Source organism: Haplochromis burtoni, unplaced genomic scaffold, assembly GCF_018398535.1.
Source record: "Haplochromis burtoni strain Fernald_Lab_line unplaced genomic scaffold, NCSU_Asbu1 Contig_311, whole genome shotgun sequence".
In the NCBI taxonomy this organism is placed as follows: domain Eukaryota; kingdom Metazoa; phylum Chordata; class Actinopteri; order Cichliformes; family Cichlidae; genus Haplochromis; species Haplochromis burtoni.
In genome coordinates, this window is record NW_024582672.1 from 9,444 (window position 1) to 35,754 (window position 26,311).

Below are 26,311 nucleotides of genomic sequence, written 5' to 3' on the forward strand. Positions count from 1 at the left end.
ATGGGTGAGACGGAAAAATTATTGTTATATTCAGAAGACACACAAAAAATAGCTCCAGAAAACACAGTCACAGAGTCTGACGCAGCAGAAAAACTGTCCCTTTCACTCACCACAGCCGACTGCTTACTCCCTACATCCGGCTGTGGGGTGCCGCGCCGGCGGCGCGAACGTCGCTTTCGTCTCGGAGACGGCTCCGACGGACCGGGTAATTCCTCGTCCGGCCGGTCGGACGGCACGTCCTCCATTGAAGCGAGTGGGCGAGCAGTAGCGGCGGGAGGGTGAAGGTGAAGCTCGTGAAGAACAAAATTCTGTACGAGCGGATGCAGTGAGTCCAATAACCAGGGGTAACTGGAAATAAGGTGTTGTAGGTTGGCTTCCACAGTGTAAAGAGACGCTTCTCCCTCATGCTCTAACCACTGGTTGATTAATTTAGAAGCAGAGTCGATAACGGCCTCCTGAAGCTCCCTGGGTGGGCTGAATGCCGCTGGATCCATATCTGGCTGGTCCGTACTGTCACGGCGAGTGAGATGAGCCGCGTGGAAAATAAAGGAGGATCCAAACGCAGGCACTTGTACAGGTGTGAGGGTGGTTTATCAAACACAAAAGGAAATGGCCAAACGGCGAACGGAGCAAAGACTAAACTAAACTGGGAACAAACTAACTACAGAACACGAACCTGGACATGAATGAGAGCGGGTGGAAACAGATGATGGTTGACTGCAGGGAAACACACAGATGAAGCAGGGTGGAAACACAGACGGACCAGCAACTACAATGACAGAGGACACGACTTAAATACACACAGAGAAACACAGGGGAATTACACACAGCTGGGAATAATCAACAAGACGAGACAGAGGTAAAACTGAACACACTCACATGAGACGCAGACCTTCACAATAAAACAGGAAACGAGAACACTACACCAAGACGCAGACCTGACACTGAGAGACAGACAGACAGAATGACACATGGAACCTGAACCAAACTAAACGTGAGATACAACCGAGAACAAATCCTTAAACATGAATAAACAGAAACATAGAATTCTAATAATAATAATAATAATAATAATAATAATACTCATAGCGCCCAAAACCACAACAAACATTCAAAAATAAACTAATCAATCAAAACTCAAAATACTGGGTCGAAACTGACCCAGAGCCGTGACAACATGTATACTTCAAACAGGACCACTGTTGCATAGCTGGTGCAATGAAGCAAAACACTTTGAAAAAACAATTGAAAAGTTTCAAAAATGTAACTAAAACGTTGGCAACAAAACATCAAAGTGCTTTTGCTTTCAGTTGGCAGACATTTGACCCCAAGAGACTGACCACTGGACCAGGTAACATGCTTTCTTGAAATGCATTGGACTCGGGCTGTGAGGTGGCAGAGACTCTTCAGCTACCGATCAACACCAAGCTGTTGAATGTTAGACGGGCAAAACACCATGGAGATATTTATTGTGCAGATTTAGTTGTTTGTATAAAGGTCCATAGTGAAATGCCAGTTTTTCCACCTTGTTGTTGTGAAGGATGAGAGGTTATTGCTGATTACTTTTGCACTGCAAACAGTCTCAATGAGCATTTCAATGCTTTTCAAGTTGTGTGTAAAAGAGACGGACCTCATGTAATTCATGCCAAAGAGCTTTTCTGCTGTAAAGCATTTGATTTACAGGTGTCACACAGTCATGGTGATTCCAGAGTTTATACTGTACCAAACTGTTTCCTCTGAACAATAAAGGTGGCTGCCGAAACAAAAATATATTTTCTGGTTTGTTTATTGTACCTTTAAAACCTTGCAGTGAATGATTGTAATACAGTTACATAGTGAGTGAAATAAAGTAGATTTTTCTTCTATTTATATTCAGAGTAAAATTCTGTTCTATTTAGAATGAAATTAGGGTGGAGTTTTTATTTTATACTAAACTGAGTAAATTATCATCATGTAGAGTAAAACATTTGCACTAAACAGAGTATATCTAACTGTGAAAGTATGACTCTGCCATAAGAGTCGATTTTACTCCATTTAGACTGGGACCAAATACTCTTAGAGTACAATTGTATTCAGTTTGAGTGAAATTTACTCAGTGAACTTTACTGTGTGGGCAGCATCAGAGTGTGGAAATGTTTTGCTGTCATCTTCAACAACATCCTAATGATGAAGCCTTAAATACTAATGTGTGAGAATGCTTTCGCAGCAATAATAGTGCAACAGAAATATATTTCCGTCCTCTCTTTAGTAAAAATGTTCAGACCAAACAAAAACATAGAATATCATTATACCAGTACTATACAAGAGTGCAACAACCTCCTCTGCAAACGAAATCATTCACACGCTGACGATGACGATTGTGTTGTACGCTTTCCTCCCTGCCTTCGTTTATGGAGCTGAGCAGAAGTAGATAAACCGTTTGCTTCCCCTGTGTCCCGACATCAATCATTCATTTCAAGGGTTAAAAGCACAAAGTCAATGACAGGAGAAATTCTCTCTCCGTTATTGGCTCAGAGGTGCATAGTGAATGCTTAAGCAATGAAGCCAAGCATAAAGATGATTACTGCACTACCACAGGCCCCTGTATGGCCACATTGTTCTAATTACAAATTCTTCTTCTCTTAGCAGCTGAGAGATTAACTGACGATGACTGTCAGACTGTGTGCAGACTGGATTTCTTCCACTCGCTCTGCCATTGCTCAGTGTTATAATGACACATAGTCTGAAAAGATTATTTGTGCTGACAAAAGGCCTCCATTGACACTCCTTTATTCCTTATATCTCTTTCAGGGAATCACAGAGACAAATGTAACACCTTCAGTATTGAAAACACATAAGTCTTGTTTTAAGAGGCTTGTGCCTCAGACAAAGGCCGAGGCTTTTATTTATTACCTCAATCTTTGTTTGGTTAGCTATGTCTTCAGCAAAATAATAGTTTTATAGATTGGCACTGATACATGTTTTAATCAGTGATAAAGTGATGAAAAGCTGCAGAGGGAACATGGAGGCCTGCTCGGCTCTAGTGCTGGCCGCTGCACTTTTCCTAACTATACAATTCAATTCCCTCTGCAACTCGTGTATTGTATGAAAACAGTACAATGTGTCGTGGTTTGGGTTTTTTGCACTGTAAAAGCAGACTAAACTTTTCAGTTTGCTGACTTTACAAACCAAGTCTGCACTGCAAAGTTTTTTATTTATCTGGTTAAATATTATAGTGCAAGTTAACTAACAGACACATTCATGTATTAGTTGCAGCATCACAGCAAAATCATGAATCTTAAATGGATTTAGAGTTTTATTGCAAACTCTGTGCACAACTCAATATGTAGAATAGACACCACAAACAAACACAATGTGAATAGCTGAACCTTTGAATACTCAGAACAGAAGAACGACAACAATGATGGGGAGACGCACTTTAGCTCTTCGCTGGTTGTGCTTTCAGTATTATTATATCTGTGTGCTGTCACCAAGAGGCTCTGTCAGAAACACGTCTGTGGTCAAGTCGTACACTGCTGCTGGTCCTTCAGTGCGACACAGAGATAAAGTTTTACTGCACAATGGTTATGACACAAAAATATGTTTTTATATATATATATGTATATCTCAACCTCATGGTCAACTCCACTACTACCCACTTTATGTTCAAACCCACATTTTAATAAATCAGTGTTCAACTTACAGGAAGTGTCAGTAAAAGGTAAATGGAGTGGTTCTTATCGCTTTTCTTCTCTACCTGAATCCTCAAAGTGTTTCATATAACTTGTGTGATTCAGAGAGGTGGCAGAGGGAGACATGCACACTGTGGAGTTATACTGTGGGCTTCTTTGTGTAAACTGTATTGTGTTATAAATCCCCTCTGAAATATGCATTCATGCATTACTGCAATACTGAAACACATGTGTGTATATAGCTGTAGGGGAGTGTGTAGCCAAGCCAGTGCTATGTATGCAGCAACCACTGAGCACAGTGCTGAACACAGCAATAAAAATACAGTAGAATACAATAAAAATGAAATAAATAAAAAAAATTCTAAATAAATTGAATCAAAGTTCTAACAAAAATCACCAAAGCCAGACAGAAGAGGAGGGTCTTAAGAGAAATCCGCAGTGTGGAGGCCTCTGTGTAACGGCACCATGACGAACCTGGATCTCGTTCAGCTGATCTGAAGCTCAGGTGTCGCAGCTCAAAGGGATCAGGTTGGCAAGGCTGTTCTAAAGTTATCCACTGAGCACTAAACTGGACCAGTATGCTTCCTTTCTGTGTAGCAGGTCACAGCTGTGTGGCTAACACCAATACAGAGTAGTCCACCCGAGTAATGATAAAGGCATGGATTGCTATTTTAGAATGATCTGACAACATGTTTGTTGTCTCACTTCAAAGAAGCTGTGTGTTACCATCGCACGGATCTATCACATCGCTGTCCTTCCTAGAATCCAGTGACATTAAACGGTGACAGGCTTCAAACTGTGTACAGGAGAGCATCCACCAGTGACACCACAATCACCTCTTTCTTGTTTTAATTCAAATTCAGGAACTTTGGAGCCATTCGTGCTTTGAGTTCCTTAACTCAGTTAAAGTCTGTATGGAGTCAGCATCCTGCTGTTTGGCACATAAACCAGTGAGAAACACCTCATGTAACGTTGCATCAGAGCACACAGCCATGATGGTCGGAGGAAATGAAACATCTGTGAATCAGGAGGACGTTTTGTGTTTCAAAGTAAAAATGACCCTGGCTGAGTCAACATTTACTCGTACACGACGACTGATTCTGCTTTCTTAGCCGGATGAAGAGTCCTGATTTTAAGCTTAATCTTTGATACAGAAATCACTTTTTGTCTGCATGAAGCCTTTTCTGCACTTTAGTTAACTCAGAGTGATCTCCAGGCTCTGCACCTTTCAGAATTACTGCCACTATTGTCTTGTGTGGAAACATCAATCTTTTCTTTAATAGTGTCTCATTCATTCACATGCCATCAACACAAAATGAAGCCGTAATTACTGGCCTTAATTGATGTGGCTTTACCACCTAAGATGATACTTCAGAGCTTTCTTCCCTTTCACTGTATAGGGCCCACTGCTGTTGTTTGCACTATATTTCTGCAGCTATTGATCACTATTATGGTAAATCCAATGGCCACAATGGAACTCTGTCAGCAAAATGCAGGTTAATTATCTCAGGGTCAACCACTTTGGAGTCTTTACAAAGAATTAGCTATTCTCTTTACACCTAACAATAAATGCAAATAGAAATTATTATCAGAGCCCTTTTATTTTGCTAATAAGGGGGCAGGTTGCTTTTTGTCTGGAGTATATTTGTAAAGTTTTCATTTATCTGTTATTCTGTTGTTGTTTTTCTCTCATGTTTTTTCTTGTAATTCATGCCTGTTACATACAACACTGTTTCCCCCCAAAACTTGTAACATTGTGTAAAACAGACAAAAATGAAAAAGGAGCATCAAGTAATCTAAAACCTGTTTTCCTGATCAAACATCTCACAAATAAATATAAATAAATAAATATGTATATTATGACAATATTACTAACATTTCCCAATCGATGTGTCTTTAGTGTTGTTAAAGGAGTGTTGTTGACCAGGAGGGCCTAACTGGCACTGTGGGATTTGAAACTGTAATGGCTTATTGTGTTAACAGTGGTTTTCTGGGTGACAGTGGGCCCAGCAGTTATGACTTCATTACCATTTTTTCTTGTGTAGAGTAAATTTATTTTACTTCCAGTGAATAATGGCACTAGCTGTCATTTTCTCCCCATGTTGCTGAGATGCTTGTAGCCAGTTCCAGTCTTGGTGATTTTACATGATGGTTAGTTTGAAGATTACACAAATTCAGGGGCCACGTGTAATTAACTGTGAATGCTCACTTAGTAACTGTTCATTTTTAAATTGTTACAGATGAAAATTTTGTGTAATATACTGATTTAAAATCTTGCTTTAGGGGTACCCATTTAAAGCTTTGTCTGATTAGATGTTGTTACGCATGGTGTTTTTCTGCAGGCTAATCTGTGTACTTTATGTAATGACAAACCTTTAAATAACGACTTATTTTCAATTCAATTCAATTTGATTCAATTTTATTTATACAGCACCAAATCACAACAACAGTCGCCTCAAGGCGCTTTGTATTGTAAGGTCGACCCTACAATAATACATGCAGAGAAAACCAACAATCATATGACCCCCTATGAGCAAGCACTTTGGCGACAGTGGGAAGGAAAAACTCCCTTTTAACAGGAAGAAACCTCCGGCAGAACCAGGCTCAGGGAGGGGCGGGGCCATCTGCTGCGACTGGTTGGGGTGAGAGAAGGAAGACAGGATAAAGACATGCTGTGGAAGAGAGACAGAGGTTAATAACAGATATGATTCAATGCAGCAGCCTACGTCTATTGCAGCATAACTAAGGGAGGATTCAGGGTCACCTGGTCCAGCCCTAACTATATGCTTTAGCAAAAAGGAAAGTTTGAAGCCTAATCTTGAAAGTAGAGATAGTGTCTGTCTCCTGAATCCAAACTGGAAGCTGGTTCCACAGAAGAGGGGCCTGAAAACTGAAGGCTCTGCCTCCCATTCTACTTTTAAATACTCTAGGAACAACAAGTAGGCCTGCAGAGCGAGAGCGAAGTGCTCTAATAGGGTGATATGGTACTACAAGGTCATTAAGATAAGATGGGGCCTGATTATTTAAGACCTTGTATGTGAGGAGCAGGATTTTGAATTCTGGATTTAACAGGAAGCCAAAACAGGAGAAATCTGCTCTCTCTTTCTAGTCCCTGTCAGGACTCTTGCTGCAGCATTTTGGATTAGCTGAAGGCTTTTCAGGGAGTTTTTAGGACATCCTGATAATAATGAATTACAGTCGTCCAGCCTGGAAGTAATAAATGCATGAACTAGTTTTTCAGCGTCACTCTGAGACAGGATATTTCTAATTTTAGAGATGTTGCGCAAATGGAAGAAAGCAGTCTTACATATTTGTTTAATATGTGCGTTGAAGGACATGTTCTGGTCAAAAATGACTCCAAGGTTCCTCACAGCGTTACTGGAGGCCAAGGTAATGCCATCCAGAGTAAGAATCTGGTTAGATACCATATTTCTAGGCTTTTCAGGGCCGAGTACAATAACCTCAGTTTTATCTGAATTAAGAAGCAGAAAGTTAGCGGCCATCCAGGTCTTTATGTCTTTAAGACATTCCTGCAGTTTAACTCATTGGTGTGTGTTATCTGGCTTCATGGACAGATAGAGCTGGGTGTCATCTGCATAGCAGTGAAAATGTATGCTATGTCTTCTAATGATGCTGCCTAAGGGAAGCATGTATAATGTAAACAGAATTGGTCCTAGCACTGAACCCTGTGGAACTCCATAATTAACCTCAGTGTGTGAAGAGGACTCTCCATTTACATGCACAAACTGGAGTCTATTAGATAGATATGATACAAACCACTGCAGCGCAGTACCTGTAATACCTACAGCATGTTCTAATCGCTCTAATAGGATATTATGGTCGACAGTATCGAACGCTGCACTGAGGTCTAGCAGGACAAGCACAGAGATGAGTCCACTGTCAGAGGCCATAAGAAGATCATTTGTAACCTTCACTAAAGCTGTTTCTGTGCTGAGCTCTGAAACCTGACTGAAACTCTTCAAATAAACCTCTGCAGATGATCTGTTAGCTGTTTGACAACTACTCTTTCAAGGATGTTTGATATAAAGGAAGGTTGGAGATTGGCCTATAATTAGCTAAGACTGCTGGGTCTAGAGATGCTTTTTGAGTAAAGGTTTAACTACAGCCAGCTTGAAGGCCTGTGGTACATAGCTGAATAAGATTACACTTGTTTCATAGTGTAATCTTAACATGCTTTATCTGAAGCAACCTTTCTGCTGAAGCTGTCAGGGTGCCTGGGTTGTCGACCCAGATTTTTCTGTTTTGCATTATTATTGAACTTTGATTTTGATATTATTTATCATTTCTAGTCTTTTGGCTTCTTTGTTAGTTTTCTGGTTTCTGTCTGTTCTTCAGTTGTTCTGTCTCCCGTCTGCTGTATCCCCTTGTCAAGTCCGTGTCTCTGTGTTATGTTTCCTGTTTTACTTTGAAGTTCGTGTCTCAGGTTATCGGGTTTTGCTTCCCTTGTCTCGTTAGCCCTGGTTTGCCCCAGCCTTGTTTCCCTCCTGTTTCCCATTCCCTCTTTGCTCCCTCTGTGTATTTAAGCCCTGTGTTTTCTTTTGTCTGTGTGTCATCGATGGTGTGTGTTCTGTCTGTCTGCTACTTCAGTTTATTGGTATTTTCAGTCTAGTTGCTTTATGTTCAGCAATAAAGTTATTTTGCCTGTGTGAGTCTGCACTTTGGATCCTCCTTACCACCTCCTGCCTGCACACATGACAGAAGCAGATTCTATTTATCATATTTACTCATTGTGTCTTTATGGATTTAATAGCTTTACTGTAAGCAGTGCAGCTGCAGAAAGAAACACCTAAGCTAATAGCCCATGCAGTCTGTGTGGGCAAAGGTAGCTTAGCTGCTGCCCAGCAGGTTGTCCTGAGCCAACCGCATCCGGTTGATGGTGGGGAGTTTGTGGTACAGCATCACTTCCTGTTTCTGTTACAACACACAGGGGTGTTTTTGGTTACCTTACCTGTGTAATCAATTTTATAAATACCGTCTTATTTCTATGGACGAGGATTAGAGCCACTGGAAAGAGAAAAAAATGGGAACATCCTATTCTCCAAATTTTGAGATTAAAGTCAGAATTCTGGAAAAAAAAAAAAAGTCTGATGTTTTTCTCAGATTCTGGGGGAAAAAGTCATCCCAGGTTTTTCCCCCAGTGGCTCTAATCCTCACACCAGCCTATCAGTCGACCAAAGACCCAGACAGACTTTTAATTCATTTGAAAGGCTGATGCTTCGCCTCGTCCATCACAGCTGTAAAACTCAGTCACCTGGGCCTTACACAGAGTTTCTGTCTGATTTTTTATCTGATTTAGTTCTGAGCTCAGATAAAATAATTATCTTATCTTAAAAACTTCATATCACACCAACAAAACGTTTGCTGCCACACTGCAGGCTTACTTATTGATTCTAGGATATTTAAAAGTAGGAGGGAGGCAGAGCCTTCAGCTTTCAGACCCTTTTGGTGGAACCAGCTCCCAGTTTGGGTTCAGGAGGAAGACGCCCTCTCTATTTTTATGCTTAATCTTAAAATTTTCCACTTCAATAAAAGTGGAATAGGGTTGGATCAGGTTATCCTGATAGGCCTCGGCTGCTGGGGGATTCCCATAATGAGTGTTTCTTCTCCGCTTGCCTCTTTTTACTATTTGAGTTTATACATCTCTTTGAATTTAATCATTGTTGACCTGTGGCTGTCTTCCAAAGCATGTCTTTATCCTGTCTTTGTCCCGTCAGGAACGTCTTTCAGGATTAAGAACTCCATCTGCTAATAAGAGACTGCTCATTTTTTTGTAGGTGGTTAAATGATGAACTCAGCAGGGGATCAAACACTCATACTGTTCCCATGTATGCATGACTAAAACAGTGTGCACATATCAGGCTTAGAAAAACGTTCTTTTATGTTATATTTCATGTTCCTGTCAGACATTTTCCTGGGTTGGGATAAATAAGAAGGTACAGACACGTATTGATGGAAGGAACCTCAGTTAATGGAATTGATTGTGAAAATAGTGTTTGCTTTCTGCAGGAACTCCGGTGAATCGGATTCCTATCATGGCCAAGCAGGTGTTGGATCTCTACATGCTCTACAAGCTTGTTACAGAAAAAGGCGGCTTAGTGGAAGTCATCAATAAGAAAATATGGCGGGAGATCACCAAAGGCCTTAACCTCCCTACCTCTATTACCAGTGCAGCTTTCACTCTCCGAACACAGTGAGTACAAGAACAGCTCACCGGTCATCTGGGAACTCTGGATGACCAACTCATTATTTTTTATTTTTGCTTATTTTAACGAGTGAAATTTAGATTTATTGTGTATTTTTTATTTTCCTTAATTGCAAAGAAAGAGCTGGGTGTCATAGCATAAAAACATAAAAGGACTATTTGGTCATAAATGTGATATACACTGTTGTATGTTCATTTCAAAATTATTTTTATCTACTTAATCACCTCTTTTCCTCTAAAACTTTGTCTTTGAAGTCAAAATCTAGTCAATATGACGTCTTTCTTCAAATATGTTAAATTCAGAGATTATTTTAGATGAGTGGATCCTTAATGTCCCACTCCTCTCACACACACACACACACACACACACACACACACACACACACACACACACACACACACAGCTGTGTGTGTCTATTTTAGCACTCTGCATCACTGTAAAAATAAAAGGACATCAGGTCCTTGAGCTTCTCTCAGATGTGATGAGAGGTAAGCCGAGGGGTCTTCATTCAGTCCCACCTTTCTCAGCAATTGAAAAAAATGTGACATTAAAACAAAAACAAATAAACAAAATAGTCACAAAAAATCAGGAAATCATTGGCATCTGTTTCGCAGGTATATGAAGTACCTCTACCCATATGAGTGTGAAAAGCGGGGACTGAGCTCCCCTGGCGAGCTTCAGGCAGCTATTGACAGCAACCGCCGCGAAGGCCGAAGGCAGAGTTATGGCTCAGCCATCTTGAACTGCTCTCTTGTGGGAAGCCAAAGCCTTCTGTCCTCACCAAAGATACAGATGTCCCACCTACCCATTCCTACTCACAACAGTGGCCAGATCTCCCAGGTTCCTGTGATCAAGAAAGGTAAGAGACAACAGCAAGGTGTAAGGTGGTGACTAGATTTTACCGTCATTTTATTTCCTGCTTTCTGCTGCATTGTTTACTCAACATGAGTTGTAACTCACGGACCTGATGTCCCTGTTTTTTCATTTGCTCTTTTCCTAATTTGTTATGCTAGGATGTTTATCTCTCTTATATGCATCTGTCTGCATCACAGTCATAGACCTGGTGTTGTTGCTTGACACAACCCCCACCCAGCACACACACACAAAAACACAAAATAAAAATCCCCCTGTGATCAGCTCAAAGTGTTGCCATAAAGGAGAACTCTTGTCCTTTCATTGGGCTCCAAGAAAGCATGCTACATGCTTTGCTCCAGTTGATGCCAACACAACCACAGACAGTTACTGTGAGTCCACTGGGTTTTGTCATAAATCACACCAACACTTCGGCTACCTTCTGAAACAGCGTCAGCAATCATCAGTGGCGTCACTTGCCCTTAAAGCAAACCTTCATACTTCATAACTTCTTACTGGATTTCGCGACACATGCTCTGAAACCTCCACACAGCGCGTCTCTAGCTCTTTCTGTTTGCCTCTGATGGAAACGTGTCTCGTGTTTCGCCTGCGCTGATTCCTGGATTCCCTGGTGTGTGGTGAACCAGCGTGATGTGTGAATATATTCACTGTAAATAAACTGAACTTTGCGTTTATTTACAGTGTTTTTCTGCTTTCCAACTTCCCTCTGTCACTGATATTTCAGATTTCATCTGTAAGTCAAATCCTTTTACTTGTCAGCGAGACCCCACTCCTCTGCTTCCCCTCATATCTGCTGCCATCTACTCTTCACTTACCACTGAACTGTTCCTGCCGTCTTCAAAGTTGCTGCCATCACCCCAATGCTGAAAAAAACAGGCTTAGATCCCAATAATTTTGATAATTTACCATATCTATCAAAAATTCTCTAAAAGATAGTTGCCACACAACTCCACTCATACTTAACTAACAATAATTTATATGAACAGTTCCAGTCTGGTTTTCGCCCCTTTCACAGCACTGAAACAGCGCTAATACAAATACCCAATGATCTTCTCGTGGCAGCTGACTCTGGTTTACTCTCCATTCTTATTCTTCTCGATCTAAGTGCTGCTTTTCATTCTCTCACTCAATTCTCCTCAGTAGGCTCGCCTCCATCGGTCTCTCCCATATCCCACTAGCCAGGTTTAAATCACTCAGTTTATTCGACTTAAATCCTTCACTTCTCAGCCCTTTCCTCTGGTCGCAGGCGTGCAGGGATCTGTCCTGGGGCCTCTTCTTTTCATCATCTAGCTTCTTCCGCTTGGACACATTTTTCGTAAATACAGTATTCAGTTTCACTGCTATGCTGATGACACCCAGCTTTATCTGTCCACTAAACCTGATTCTGCTCTCTCCCGTCCTCCCTCACTCCTGTTTAGCTGAACTAAATTCATGGTTCTCTTCCAATTTTCTCAAACTCAATAGTAACAAATCTGAGCTCCTCCTGGTCGGCTCTAAACAAACACGATCCACAACTAATAGCTTTTCTATTACAATCAATAACTCCAAGAATTTCTCCATATGTGAAAAGTCTGGGTGTCATCCTCGATAGTACTCTATCTCTTAACTCACACATCAGTAACGTCACTCGGTCTGCATATTTCCAACTCCGTAACATTATTCGTCTCCGTCCTTTTCGCTCCCCACATGCCGCTGCCATTCTTCTTCATAGCCTGGTCACTTCCCGGGTCGATTACTGCAACTTCCTTTTGGTCTTAGTCAAAAATCTATCCATCAGCTTCAACGTGTCCAGAACTCTGCTGCTCGTATCATCACCAGGACCCCTTCTGTGCACCACATCACCACATCGTTGGGATTCAGGGAGGGGGAGTGTGTGTCTGTGTCAGTCTGCAGCCTCCCACTTCTGCCACCCATCCATCGTGTATGTAGGGAACATCCCTGCAGGACAATCGGGCTCTCCAGAACCCAGACTCCTTGTCAAGAAGAGAGCGTCAAAATGCACTGAGGGACCAGTTGATCTCTTTAGAGAACAAGAGTCCTTTAGAGTTTTTCTACAAAGTTTAAACGACGAATTAAAGAATGAGTTAGCTGCTAAGGAGTTAGCCGCCTCGCTGGATTGTTTTATTGCAATGTGCATTAGAGAAGATGGCTACATCTGTGACCAAAGAAGAAACAGAAACGCTCTCACTCTCTCCTTCAGCAGAAATACTGTGGAAATGGCCGGAGGCAGAGAGAGGGATCCGATGACAAAGGGGGAGCAACCAATGCAGCTTGGTGGAGTTTGCCTCCCTCTGAGCACAGAAGCAGGTTAATGTAGCCAGAAAGGCAGACTTTTCCCTATCGTGGCTCATGATACGTTCAAAACTCTCATTACACACTTGCTCCTTGTCAGGCGTTGTGTGGAGGCGAGGAGGAAGGAACCCAAACGCAGGTCTCGCAGGTAGGTGAAGACTGGTGAAGGTTTATTATAAGGAGTGGATGAACAGAACAGAGGTAGAAAACGGCTGGCTGGACGACTGACTGACTGAATGAATGAATGAATGAATGGCTGACTGAACTGAACTGAACGACATCATCAATGACACAACAGTGAATGGGTAGAAACAGAGGGCTTAAATACACAGACTGGAGATAATGATAATGAGAGACCGGTGAGTACACAGCTGAACATAATGAACTAATGGGAAGAGGACTGAACATAACGCACACAGACCAAGGCTAACACAATAAAACAGGAAGTGGAACAGGCAGTAGATAAACAGTGAACAAGAACTGAAAATACTGGGTCACCGACCCAGGAACCTGTATCGTCGGGTTGCGTTTAGTGGTTGAGAGGAGGCGGCAAAACACTTAGCAGGGTAGCCAAAAGAATACACACTCACGCTGGCGTTGGGGATTCCAGTGTGTTCTTTAATATACCTTCTCTTCATCAACCATATAAGCCCGGTTGAACGGCTGCAGCTTAACAAACATAGCGCACAGTGTTCGTACAACCCATAACGTTGCAAACAAAGGTGTCTGGAGAGGTAAAACATAAAATCCGTCCCTCCTCATGTACTAGCGTGCAAGCACATGTCCACACCATCACAGAGAGAGCAGAGAGACCAGTGGCACACACTGATGACACCATCAACCCTCGACTTGGGTGTCTTAAAGGGACACCACACCATAGTGGCTGTTACAAACCCTGACACTCCTACACACTCCGAGCATTAACTGACTCCATGGTAGAACGACGCTCTGGCTCTGAAGCTCTTCAAGTAACACTCGATGGACTTCCTGATGTAACTCATAAGATCCGCCTCTCTCTGCGTCTCTTATATTTGTTTGAAGAACTACTTACTCCACTGGTTCTGGGTCACCCCTACCGTTTCCTGATCCTCCATCCTCATCTCCAGACCCATCTGTTCTTCCCATTTAACACAGTCTGGCTGAAGTACTTTGAAAGGATTTGGCACTATCTCTCCCCCTCATAGAATATATGACTCCTCCTTCCCAGTGCTTCACTTTCCACCAGACAGCTGTATAGCTTGTCTAAACCTGAATGGGGGGTGGGTGGTGAAAAAATACTCATTAGCTGCAGGCATCATCTTCCTCTACCCTTGGTTCTTGTTTTTTAGTTGTCAAGAAGAAAGACAAAGCCCTGCAGCCCTGTATTGACTTCCTCAGGTTGAACAAAATAACTGTTATAAAAATATACACTGCCTCTACTGGCATTTGCTTCCAAGCTGTTACAGGGAGCCACCATTTTCATCAAACTAGAACTTTGCAATGCCTATCATCTGGTGTGGATTAGGGAGGCGGACGAATGGAAGACAGCCTTAACATCCACCTGGGCCACTTTGAGCATCTGGTAATGCTAACACTGTGTTTCATGGTGAACAATGTCCTCCAGAATTTCATTAACCATTTAGGTTTTGTCTATGCAGACAAAATCCTGATCTTCTCCTGGTCCCTCCAAGAGCACGACTCCCATATCCTGAGTGCCTCCTTAAAAACAAACTGGTTAAGTGAGAGAAGTACAAATTTCACATTGACACAGGTTCTTTCTTCCGGCACATTGTTGAGATGGAACACCTCAAACCTGAACCAGCTAAGGTGCAAGTAGTGATCGACTGGCCAGTTCCAGTTAACAGAGAATAGCTAGAAAAGTTGCATCTGTTTGGGTTTGTGAGCAGGCTTCCACCTACACCGCTCACCCATAGTCCCTTATAGCTCTTGACCTTTGTCACTGGTTAACTCCTCTAGGTAAATAACACAGCAGTACTTACCACTATTGATCACTTCTCCACTTTGTTGCTCTGCCCAAGTTTCCCTCTGCATTAAAGATCATGCAACTCCTCCCCGACTATGTTTTCCGGCTTCCCTCTGGACATAGTGTCTGACTGCAGAATACTTCTGCATTCGCTTCACAAGTCTGATGAGAGTTCTGCACTGCACTCAATGCCAAGGTCAGTCTGTTCTCTGGCTTTATCCTCAGACGAAGGATAAGCAGCAAATCAGGTATTGGAGGCCGTCCTGTGCTGCATTGCTTCTTCTAATCAGTCCACTTAGAGCTCCCAGCTGGCCTGAATAGAATATGCCCATACCACGCCTTCTTCATCAACCGGACTATGTCCCTTTAACCCCTTAGCAGTCCTATTAGTCCCCTAAACCATCCAATGTCCCGTGGGCGGTACGTCCGACTGCTAACAGTTTAAGTCATCTCTCGGATACCAGCCTCCACTCTTTTGATCTGGTGAAGGTGAGCACTCAGTCCAACTGCATCTCCGCAGATGCCGCTGCCTCTTGAAAGCCACCTGTGCCACCAGGAACAAAATAAGCACCTAGCCGATCGCAGCAGAATCCCAGCTGCCATCTACTGTCCTGGTCCAAAGGTTTGGCTCTCCACTCATGGTTTTACCCGTCTTTTCAAAATACAAACAACTGCCCCCTAAATTTATTGGGCCTTTAGAGTTAGATTCCATGGTTAACCATGTGCCTGCCCATCTCAAATGACCCCACAACATAGAAATCCACAAAGTCTTTCATGATTCCCAATTAAAATGTGTTTTTTCCAGTCCGTTGTGCCCATCCTTCAGACCACCACCACCAGCAGAGTCATTGATGGGCAACCTGCCTTCTCAGTTACATGGATTATGGATTTCAGACACCACGGGAGAGGCATCCATGGATGGAAGGGATACAGCTCAGCTCCGTCCTGGCTTCCACAGGCCCCAGTTCTGGATAAAAACATGATTAGGAAGTGCCACTGCCGGCGGGGTGTGTACTGTCATGGTCCCTCAGTCCTCCCTGATTGATTTCTTTGGGTTTGTTTTCTATCTGTCTCTCTGGCTAAGCTTTCTCTCTCTCCTCTGTCTGTGTGCATGGGTGAGACCTGACACCCCTGGGGCAGTCACCCTCCTGATCCCAATGATCTTATTAGCAGCCACTGCTTAAAGTAGTGGCTGGCTGCTGTTCTTTGCTGTATGTTGAAGTACACAGTTAAGCTGTGGCTCTTTCTCCTCCATGTGTTTGTCCTACGCAGATTCCTGGATTCCCTTCCCTGGCGTCGTGAGCCAAATGGATGTCCCTTCCTCCCTGGACCCCTGGAGCACGATTCCCCTTTTGGATAGTGTTGTTGTGTAAATATATGCACTGTAAATGAACGCACTGAATTTTCACCTTCTGAGTCATGTACTTGAGTCCAACCTGCTCTTTTGGGCTGCAACTCCATATTTACAATAGCTTTACAATATTATATATTAATATTATTTCCATAGTGGGCAGTGGGCCTCTTTAACTATAGTCACTGCGGTTCACAACATGTCACCATACACATGGAGCCTTGGGGGGCAGGTTCATTACCCAGGGGTTGGTGGGTGGGGCTGCTGCAGTATTCAGCCATTCACTGCTACGTGCATCTTAGACATTGGTACTGTTGGAGGTCGAGATGTCCTGGATCTTTGTCTGTGTGCCTCTGGCTGCGTGGGTGGGGGGTTATTGTTGCCTCCAACACTCTCTCACGCCACAAGAAGATTGTTGATTTGTGTATCTGTGCATTTTCATCGTTTTCTTTTCCAGGTACTGTGTTTTTTTTCTTTCTTTGTTTTGTTCTTACAGGTGCAGCAGTCTGTGATACATCGTGTTTTCCTATTTGTCTCAATCCTTTTATTTTATTTCTCCCCGTTTTGTTCTGCCTGTCAGTTTTATACTGTAATAACTGATACAACACTAAAGATACTTTTTCACTACACTTCTTTCAGCTGCAGGCTGCTGGTGGGCTGTGTGCTGCACGGCCTTCCTGTGATACTCTGCCACATAATGCAAAGCCCAAAACTTTTACTTAAATATACTTCAGTAAATAGAAACAAACAAATACAAATGTGTCAGATTGTTGTGAATTCATCTATAATGTAAATCCACTGAAGAAAGAAAAGGAAGCAATGTATCAAATATGAAATGTTTGTTCTTTATGTGAGCAACCAAAGAGGATCTATTTATAGATCACATTTTTAATAAGAACTATTGTGTCAAATCATTTATGTGTTAAAATGAAATTTGGACAGGTGATTAGAGGAGCCTGTTTTCATCAGTATGTATGTAAATATTGTATAAGAGCAGGGACAGATCATATATTGGCTTTTTTGTTGGTTTTTTCCTCCAGAGGAACCCATGATTGCCAGCTGCCTGTCCAGGCAGGTGGCTCTGCCCATGACTCCCAGCAGCCATCCTGCTGCAGCCATGGCCGTCCAGACAGCCGCTCTGGAACAGCTGAGAGAGAAACTGGACAGTGGCGAGCCGCCACAGAAGAAGATGATGATGGAGCAGCAGAGGATCATGCAGCATGCCCTGCAGCAAAACCTGCTGGCGATGGCCTCCCAGCTACCCCTCAACATCAAACTTAACAACAGAGGTAAGAACAGTCATTTAAGGTTTGAGTGCATGCTCTTTGGTTGGTGTTGTATGTGCGTCTTTGTCATTTCTTCATTTCATTTTCCAGTTAAAACCAGTTTAAGTAAAGTCTTTAATTTCACAATGTAAACTTCTAAATTTCCAAAACAGTGTTGAGGGCATGACCTCTGTGTCCTGTCACAGCCGTCTCTTTGCGTGGCTTTGGCAATGAAACTTCTAAGGACACTAAAAAGGGTCAATTAAGATGCTTCAGATGCTCGTGGATATAATACTATCTAACGTAATCTGCTGTCCACTGAAGCCTCTGCAAGAACCTAAATGGACAAAGAAATAGATTTCCTATAGCTTAGCACTGTTGCAGCCTGTGTTCCTTTTATTGTCGCAAAGAAATCCTACAATTAGATGTTTTAGTTGTGTAGGTCGTTCCTTTCCATTCACACACATGATCACGTTTAAATGTGATATTTTACAAAATCCTGACACAATCTGAAGTATTTTAGTAACAAAGCGTTTAACATGGCGCAGGGTCGTACTCACATGGTGTTGCTGTTAAAGGTGTTTTGTGGCACTACCAGGTGACGTAGCCCCAAACAAACACATTTATTAACATTTGTCAGGAATGATGAGTCCAGCTGTTTTAGGACATTTCTGAACCTTGAACATGGAGACACGGTAAGAGGTGGTTAGCATGAATGAACATTTCACATAACAGATGTTCACTCAGATGGGAATTTAACTATTGTTACTAATACAGTGTGATCTGCTCACTTTATGTTTGTAGAAACATATTTGAGGCTGATTTGAGTGTAAATCTGAGCCCAACTCAAAAATGTGTCACCAACAGCAAACGGTGAAATACCTGAACCACTAACATGCACAGAATTCATCATGTAACACGTCATTACAGACTCATCAGACTCGAGATGTTTTTCTCGTGCTGATCATGAGTGAGTGCGCCCTCCTGCCGCGGATTCGGCTGCAGCCAGCACGGCTCATGAAAATCCATAAGTCACATATGACTTAATGATAGCGGTTAAAGGAAGAATGAGAGGCCCAGCTACTCAAGTGTGATATCATTTCTGTGTGCACCAGTGCCTCGCACATATTAGTCATAATAGCTGCCTTGAATTTGATAGGTGATGGAAGAATGAGGTTAATTCCCACACCGGCCATCCAGCTCTGTCAAAAACAAACCCTGTTATTTAAGATTACACTGAAAACTATTATTATTGTCTCTCAAATGGATAAATTTGTGTTTACAGATGTTTTAGTGCAGCAGCCACCAGCTGAGATCACCGTGTGCACAGCTCGTCTGTTCTCAGAGGACGATTTTGTTCAGTTAAAAGTTTATTTTATTTGCTTTCAGGTTTTGTTTTAGAGTACTATTGACACGCTACGCTTTCTTTCTGCTGGTTTCCGTTCTGAAATGGCAAAAGTTAACGACATTTCTGTCATTTAAGAACCTGGCCAAGTTTTCCGACTGTGTTGTGATAGGATTCATCCATAATTGACATGCAGAAATAGCTGTGCCATCTTTTGACAGTTCTTTCTCCCCAGAACTCTTTAATAAAGCTCTCCTTATCCTGTCACTCTCTGAATTATCACCAATACTCTTCTTGCTTCTTCTGTTCCTTTTCTAAATGCTCATATTGAGTTTTTTTCTCTCTCCTTCTGTGCCCCTTCTCTTGACAGATGATAGACAAGAGACTGCATTGAACCTGTCTACCAACGGCATTAGCAGCATCAACATGTCAATAGAAATAAATGGAGTTGTCTACACAGGTAAATAGAGGGGCCGTTTGCTGATGTAATTGCAGGCAGGAAATTCAATAAGTTATAGGAGCACCCTGGTGCTTAGTCCTCTACACAATTTGATGTCTTTGCTATAAAATCCATCGTAATGAAGTGGCAGTCCAATAGTGTTAAAAAAGTTAAATATCTCAAAATTGGGCCTGTGAATTTGAAGGTTTATTTTCTGTGTGTGTGTGTGTGTGTGTGTGTGTGTGTGTGTGTGTGTGTGTGTGTGTGTGTGTGTGTGTGTGTGTGTGTGTGTGTGTGTGTGTGTGTGTGTGTGTGTGTGTATACAGAGCTTGTGCCTTGTAGTATTACTGCATCTCTCCTTTAACATAGCCCATTCATATCATCATGCTATCGTCTCTAAGCTCTCTGAAGTTCTCCACAGAGCTTCCAGCTGCTATTCTCAGATCACTCTGTGGATCCTCTTTCACTGGACCTCAAACTTGTACAAAGACCAAAGATCAACTTGTGCTTCAAACTGGCCTCTAACATATCTGAAGGATCGTAGCTGGTGAGGGGTCCCTGCTAACGGGTCATTTGCAATTACCGGTAGATTTCAGTGTCCACAGTGTCTGCCAATCAAGTGAGAAGCAAAAATTTGCTATTTTTTCAGCACTGAACAGGTTGAATGTGTCACTGCAGTCTCACTCTGCTAAATCTTGTTCAATTCAGTTTTATTTATACTAGAGATGGACCGATCCGATATTACGTATCGGTGTCGTTCCGATACTGACCTAAATTACTGGATCGGATATCGGAGAAAATAAAAAATGTAATCCGATCCATTAAATATCACGAAAGCACCTCACAAAACTTGCAACATGCCGTAACTCCCTCAGAACGTTGCACGTCGGAGCAGTATGCATCACGTGATAGAGCGCATGTGGAGCTTCTCTAGCATTTCATCTCCGACAAAGTTATCCCAAGAGAAGTAAAGCAAGTGTGTAAGTCCATCTCTGAATGTTTGTAAAGCATTCCTGCATTAACAAGCGATATATGGAGCGACTGCCTCTCTCTCTCTTGTTGCTACTTCAATCATGAAACTGATCAGATGATCAGCTGATCGTCTCTCTTGTTTGTTTTTGCCCACTTTGCACAGAAAGAGGAAACCAGCGGCTGAACAACAGCAGCACGTTTAAGCTTGATCAGCTGTTGTTAGAATGTATTTAATATTACTTTCTACCCGAGGATCTTTTTCTACGTAGCTGACGGCTGGTAACTGTGCAGGGGCGGATCTAGCAAAGTTTAGCCAGGGGGGCCGATAGGGCATTAACAGGGAAAAGGGGGCACAAAGACATACTTTTCTTTCTTATTCTCATTTAAAATGTCTAGCTTTTAATAAATAATTATCTGACACCCAAAGTTTTAATTTGATGTAAAATGAATAGAAGTCCATTACTGTATATAGTAACTATTAAGTCTAATATATATACCCTAGTAAGCTATAGTACTTTTTCCTTTGGGAAGGTACCATCTGTGCAGTCTGCAATTTTGTTGAAGAAAGATGTTGAATCTATTTAATATTTCTTGAAAAATAATTGATTTCTGTGCATTTTTTTTCACACTGCATCAAATTAAGGTTGATTACGTCGATTAAGCATCATGAGGTGGGCGTGAGGGGTGGTTCCCTATTTTTTATTTATTTATTTTTGTTGTTGCTGGGAGTTGGAACCCTATTAGTTAGGTTGCTTAATATTTACGCTAAGTACTCTTTAAAATACCAGAATAGGGAGATGGTGTAGGTTTAAGTTTATTAGATTGATCAGTATTGCTGAACTATGAAATTTTTTTTTTTGCATACAGGTATAACAGAATAGCTTTAGTGTAGTTGTTGTTTTAAACTTGAGTATGAACTTATACAAAATGCAGCAAGATATTTAAAAAACAGTTTTGTTGATTAAAAAACACTATATCGGATTCATATCGGTATCGGCAGATATCCAAATTTATGATATCGGTATCGGACATAAAAAAGTGGTATCGTCCTTACTTTATACAGCACCAAATCACAACAACAGTCGCCTCAAGGTGCTTTATATGTAAGGTCGACCCTACAATAATACATGCAGAGAAAACCCAACAATCATATGACCCCCTATGAGCAGCACTTTGGCGACAGTGGGAAGGAAAAACTCCCTTTTAACAGGAAGAAACCTCCGGCAGAACCAGGCTCAGGGAGGGGCGGGGCCATCTGCTGTGATTGGTTGGGGTGAGAGAAGGAAGACAGGATAAAGACATGCTGTGGAAGAGAGACAGAGGTTAATAACAGATATGATTCAGTGCAGAGATAGGACTCCTGCTGCAGCATTTTGGATTAACTGAAAGCTTTTCAGGGAGTTTTTAGGACTTCCTGATAATTATGAATCCAGTCGTCCAGCCTGGAAGTAATAAATGCATGAAGCAATTTTTCAGCATCACTCTGAGACAGGATAAAGGGATGGTTGGCTCAACAGAGCTCTGACTTGTTTGTCAGCCTGGCTACAGTGCTGAAGAGAAACCTGGGGTTGTTCTTATTTTCTTCAATCAGTGATGAATAGTAAGATGTTCTGGCTTTGCGGAGGGCTTTCTTATAAAGCAGCAAACTATTTCTCCAGGCTAAATGATGATCCTCTAAATTTGTGACACGCCATTTCCTCTCCAGCATTACGAGTCATCTGCTTTAGGGTACGTGTTTGAGAATTATACCACGGAGTCAGGTACTTCTGATTAGAGACCTTAGTTTTCACAGGAGCTACAGTATCCAGAGTCGTACGTAGTGAGGAGGTGAAATTATTAACAAGATAATCGACCTCTGTTGGAGGTAGCGTTCAGATAGCTGCTCTGCTCTGTATTATGCACAAAAACAACATTGGTGTATTTTATTTATGGAGCATGATTATTTAATGAATGCTGATAACTCTGAGTAATTTCTTCATGTACATCTACGCTGCATGTTAATAAAGGTGCCTGTGTGAGATCTGGGACACAGTGTGACCAAGAACTCTCTTTTTGTTCTTACTTTATGGCTTTAAAAAATATCGAGATATATATCGTATATCTCCATCCAGCTAAAGAATATCGAGAATGAATTTTGGGTCATATCGCCCAGTCCTAACTACTATTGCTGTAAGTTATGTCAGATTATTCCTTTTGCTTGTTAAAACAAACAAAACTATGTTTTTGTCAGCCTGTGAATTTCATTCTCTGGTCAGATCCAACACCCACTTCATCTTTTTTGATATTACCTGTGAGGGATACCAAAATAAATCCTTTCGTGCTTTATAAAAGCGTCTGAAACAAACACACTCTGAAATCTGATGTTAGGACAGCGCAGAGTTCAAGGCTAACTTGGGCTTGATGTTTCTTCACAGGCGTCCTGTTTGCTCGGCAGTCGCCCATAGCAGGGATGGCAGGACACCATGGGAAGCATCATGGCTGTCAGACTCAGGGAAGAAGCAGCCCTACAAAGTTCCAGCCCTCCTCATCCTCCTCGTCCTCTTCTTCTTCTCTCCATGGACACCGAAACACCTCCCCCTGACCCTCCACTTCTTCTCACCTCCCCCTCCAGTCCCAGTGAGAAGAACCATGTTACTAAATCATCAGATTAACTCCAGTTTATTTCAGTGGTGGTTTACTCCACATCCACAGGTGAGCAAAGCACTGATTAAAAAGCAACTGTTGCATATAGACATCTACCTGCCCCCCACTTTTAACCTGTGTGACAGAACATTGTTCATGTCCTCAAACACATCTAGTTAGTGTGGAAAAGTTCACTCATCAACTCAACATACCACCACAGTGAGCCAAAGACTCGTACCCCCGCGCTGAAATGATGTTGCAGCTGAAACCGTGGTTTTGATTTTTGTAACGTTGTGACAAACCTCAGAAACGGACTGTTTACAGTGGATACATGAGGGACTGATCCAAAAACAAGAAGCACATCAGAGGTGAAAACCATCTGGTTCATTAGATAAACAGATCCTCAAAGACTGGTGTTCGTTCACACGCTGGAGTTAAAGTGATGTGTTTACTTTCCTCTCTACTGCATGGCTCTGTCCACCCGCTAACAGTCCTATAAGCACAGCGTGTCTCAAAGCCATGTTGTTCACAACACAAAGATCAGCTACACAATTCATTTGAATAATTCGTTTGTTAGGTTTCCCCAAACCAGCTGGTACCAAACTAGCAATAGCCTGAGTTTGCTGTAGTGTATAATAATATGATAGCTGCCTAAGGTGTGTACTATGTAAGTATAATAACCACTCCAATACGTATTAAAGCTGCATCTTGACACTACAGAGAGCCTCAAATTTGGGGAAATCCCACTGTAGCTGTTCAAGTGCAAAGAGCTGCTGTTCAGTGTGTTTGTGTCTCCACCATAACCAGAACACGTCTCCATCATGGGATTCATCGTTTGTTTAGTAAATATGTAAACATAATTAGAAAGCAGGCGTGTTTGTGTCCTCTCTGCTTTCAGGATGTTGGGCACAGCTTACATTAAAGTAATGAACGTGTTGTTCTGAGGGCAAATATTGCACTTTATGTTGAGCATGATTTTCACCCTGAGTAAGATTTTGGAAGCTCTTCTGACCAAACCATACGTGTAAAGTCTGTGCTGAGGTTGATGTAGATATACTGTAGATGCACAGATGGTGTGATGCTGTTGGGCTGACTGAACGTCCTCAGAGGAAACGACTGTGACGAGAACGAGCAGCAGTTCAGTTTGCAGGCAGTAGGTGAGCAGGAGGCAAACAGGTAACAGAGCAGTCATGAGTCAAACGTGGTTTTATTTTGGGTTTCTGTTTTAAAATAATGCTCTGGTGTCTTCATAAAGACCTTTGTTCATCGTGAAAGGCAGTGGACACACGCTGAAGTGTTGTTTCTAGTACGTCTGTTAAAGCAGGTGTATGTTTGATCCTGTATCATCGCTGATGCTTGTTGGCAAAACTTCACCAAACCACCTACCTACAGACAAAGGATCAATACAAAATATACCTCATACATTTACTTTGTTATTACTGTTTTAGTTCAGTGGATCGCTGGGTTTTTTTCACATTTTATATGATTAAACAAGAGACACACATCTACCTCATTCATTATACAACGTGCCAACAATCACGTCTACATGGCAACTTTCATATCCATGTATTTATGAACCAGCAAGTTTACAGAGCTTTTTTACGTTATACCAAAAGAATCCAGATGAAAATGAACAGAAAGAAGAAATGATGGTGGCACAAGTGTAAAAGGTGTTTTAGATATGAATATGTGTTCATGTGATACTTTTTGTGTCTGATTGTAAGAAACTGCAGAAATGAATTTGGGATCTTGCATCTTTCTCAGAATGACGCAGCTTTACATTTATCGTCCATATTTATAGCAGGGAAATTGTTGTAATTCAAGCTGATATCAGCCTAAAATTGTCTCCTGCAGTGCTGACAAACACTAAAGACATCATGAAATGCTATAATTACTTAAACTCCAGCACTCGCATAAAGATGTTTTTGATGTTTATCTCAGATTCACTCAGTTATCATTATGATGCATTCGCTTCAAACATGATCAGAGGACGTTTCAGTGGCTCCGAGCAGAGAACAACAACAGTTTGGAGTATTTGCATCATTCCACGTACAGGCCAGGCTGGGTGATGCTACAGGTTTCAGTAACGTCCCACAGACGACAGAAACATCTGAACAAAATGAGGAAGAACATTTTTGTGTTTGTTGCTTTTTGCCTGTCATCGTTCTTTTTGAGTACTTCACATCACATCTGTTTGGTGAAACTGAGCTGACATTCCCAGATATGCACTTCAGTCCCATCACATTTAGGAATGTTACCCTCAGATTCCTCCTCATTCATTTCAAAGCAACATATGAAGAGTTCGTGGAATGTAAGCATGTAACTGAGTTGTGTCTATATTTCAGATTTAATGATGGCAAAAATGGCAAAGACACAAACGCAGTACAGAAAGATGTGACTCACTGGGAGCTAATGGAGTGTCGCAATCAATACTTTGTATTAAATCAAAAATATAATATCTCTGTATGTTTAATTGTGGGTCCTGAACCACACATATAATTTGTTTTAAACCTTAATAATTCTAAGAACATTCACTGCTACCTGCTGTCGTTTAACTGGGTTTTAACTGTTGTAACTAAACAAATCGCAGCCACGGACACGTGACACTAGCGTGGAGACGCTCCAGGACCAGTGAGACTGTCTCTTTCTTAGCATCCTGTAGGATGATGCCCACTACATCGTTTAATTCTGTTTTATTTGCATCCAAACACAACAACAATGGCCTCGAGGTGCTTCAGCAGCTCAGATAACTGCGTGGCTGAAACATTTCACACTCACTTGATTTTGAGCTCATCGAGAGCAGAGAACCAAAGAGAAAGCAACACCTCCGCATGCAGGAAAAATGTAACCAAATAACATGTATTGTATTTGATCTATGATATGCTCTGCTTGTAGTTTTTAGACAATGACTGCGTTATGAGTTGTGTGCAAAGCTGTAAATGTTTCCCTTTGTTTGAATACATCCAGTGCATTCTGGGACACTGGCGTGTGGTGCTCAGGGGTAAAAATGTGTCAAAAACAGTTGTGATGGATTTTCTGGGTTTACCATTTGACTTGTGGTGCATTTAGAAATAAAAACATGCGTTTAACGCAACCTTTCCATTGTTCTGTACAAATGTTTGTGTTACCAAATGCATTTATATACACACGATACTCCACAATCAGTATCTTGGGTTCTGACAAGCTTGCCTTGTGATGCATCCTGAAAACACTCTCATTATTACTTTTTTATTATTTCTTGTTCTACTGCAAGAAAACAGTGAAAACATTTGTTTCAGAAACAGAAAACTGCAA

At 41.8% G+C, this 26,311-nt stretch overlaps 1 protein-coding gene across 1 annotated transcript; it reads left to right on the forward strand.

The window, feature by feature from the left end:
• arid3c (AT rich interactive domain 3C (BRIGHT-like)) lies at positions 1–26,074 on the forward strand. The gene is made up of 7 exons (XM_014340134.2): positions 1–4; positions 116–253; positions 9,699–9,882; positions 10,510–10,754; positions 17,415–17,663; positions 19,355–19,444; positions 22,810–26,074. The coding sequence occupies exons 1-7, from the start codon at positions 1–3 to the stop codon at positions 22,974–22,976; spliced, it is 1,077 nt and encodes a 358-aa protein (XP_014195620.2). The 3' UTR covers positions 22,977–26,074.
• The last annotated feature ends 237 nt before the right edge of the window (positions 26,075–26,311 follow it).

What these genes read in the sequence shown, in the direction of transcription:
- arid3c (XM_014340134.2), top strand. An exon ending in CACGTCCTCCATTGAAGCGA is followed by an intron (nt 254 to 9,698) that starts GTGGGCGAGCAG and finishes TGCTTTCTGCAG; the next exon opens with GAACTCCGGTGAATCGGATT. An exon ending in GGTTCCTGTGATCAAGAAAG is followed by an intron (nt 10,755 to 17,414) that starts GTAAGAGACAAC and finishes TTTTTCCTCCAG; the next exon opens with AGGAACCCATGATTGCCAGC.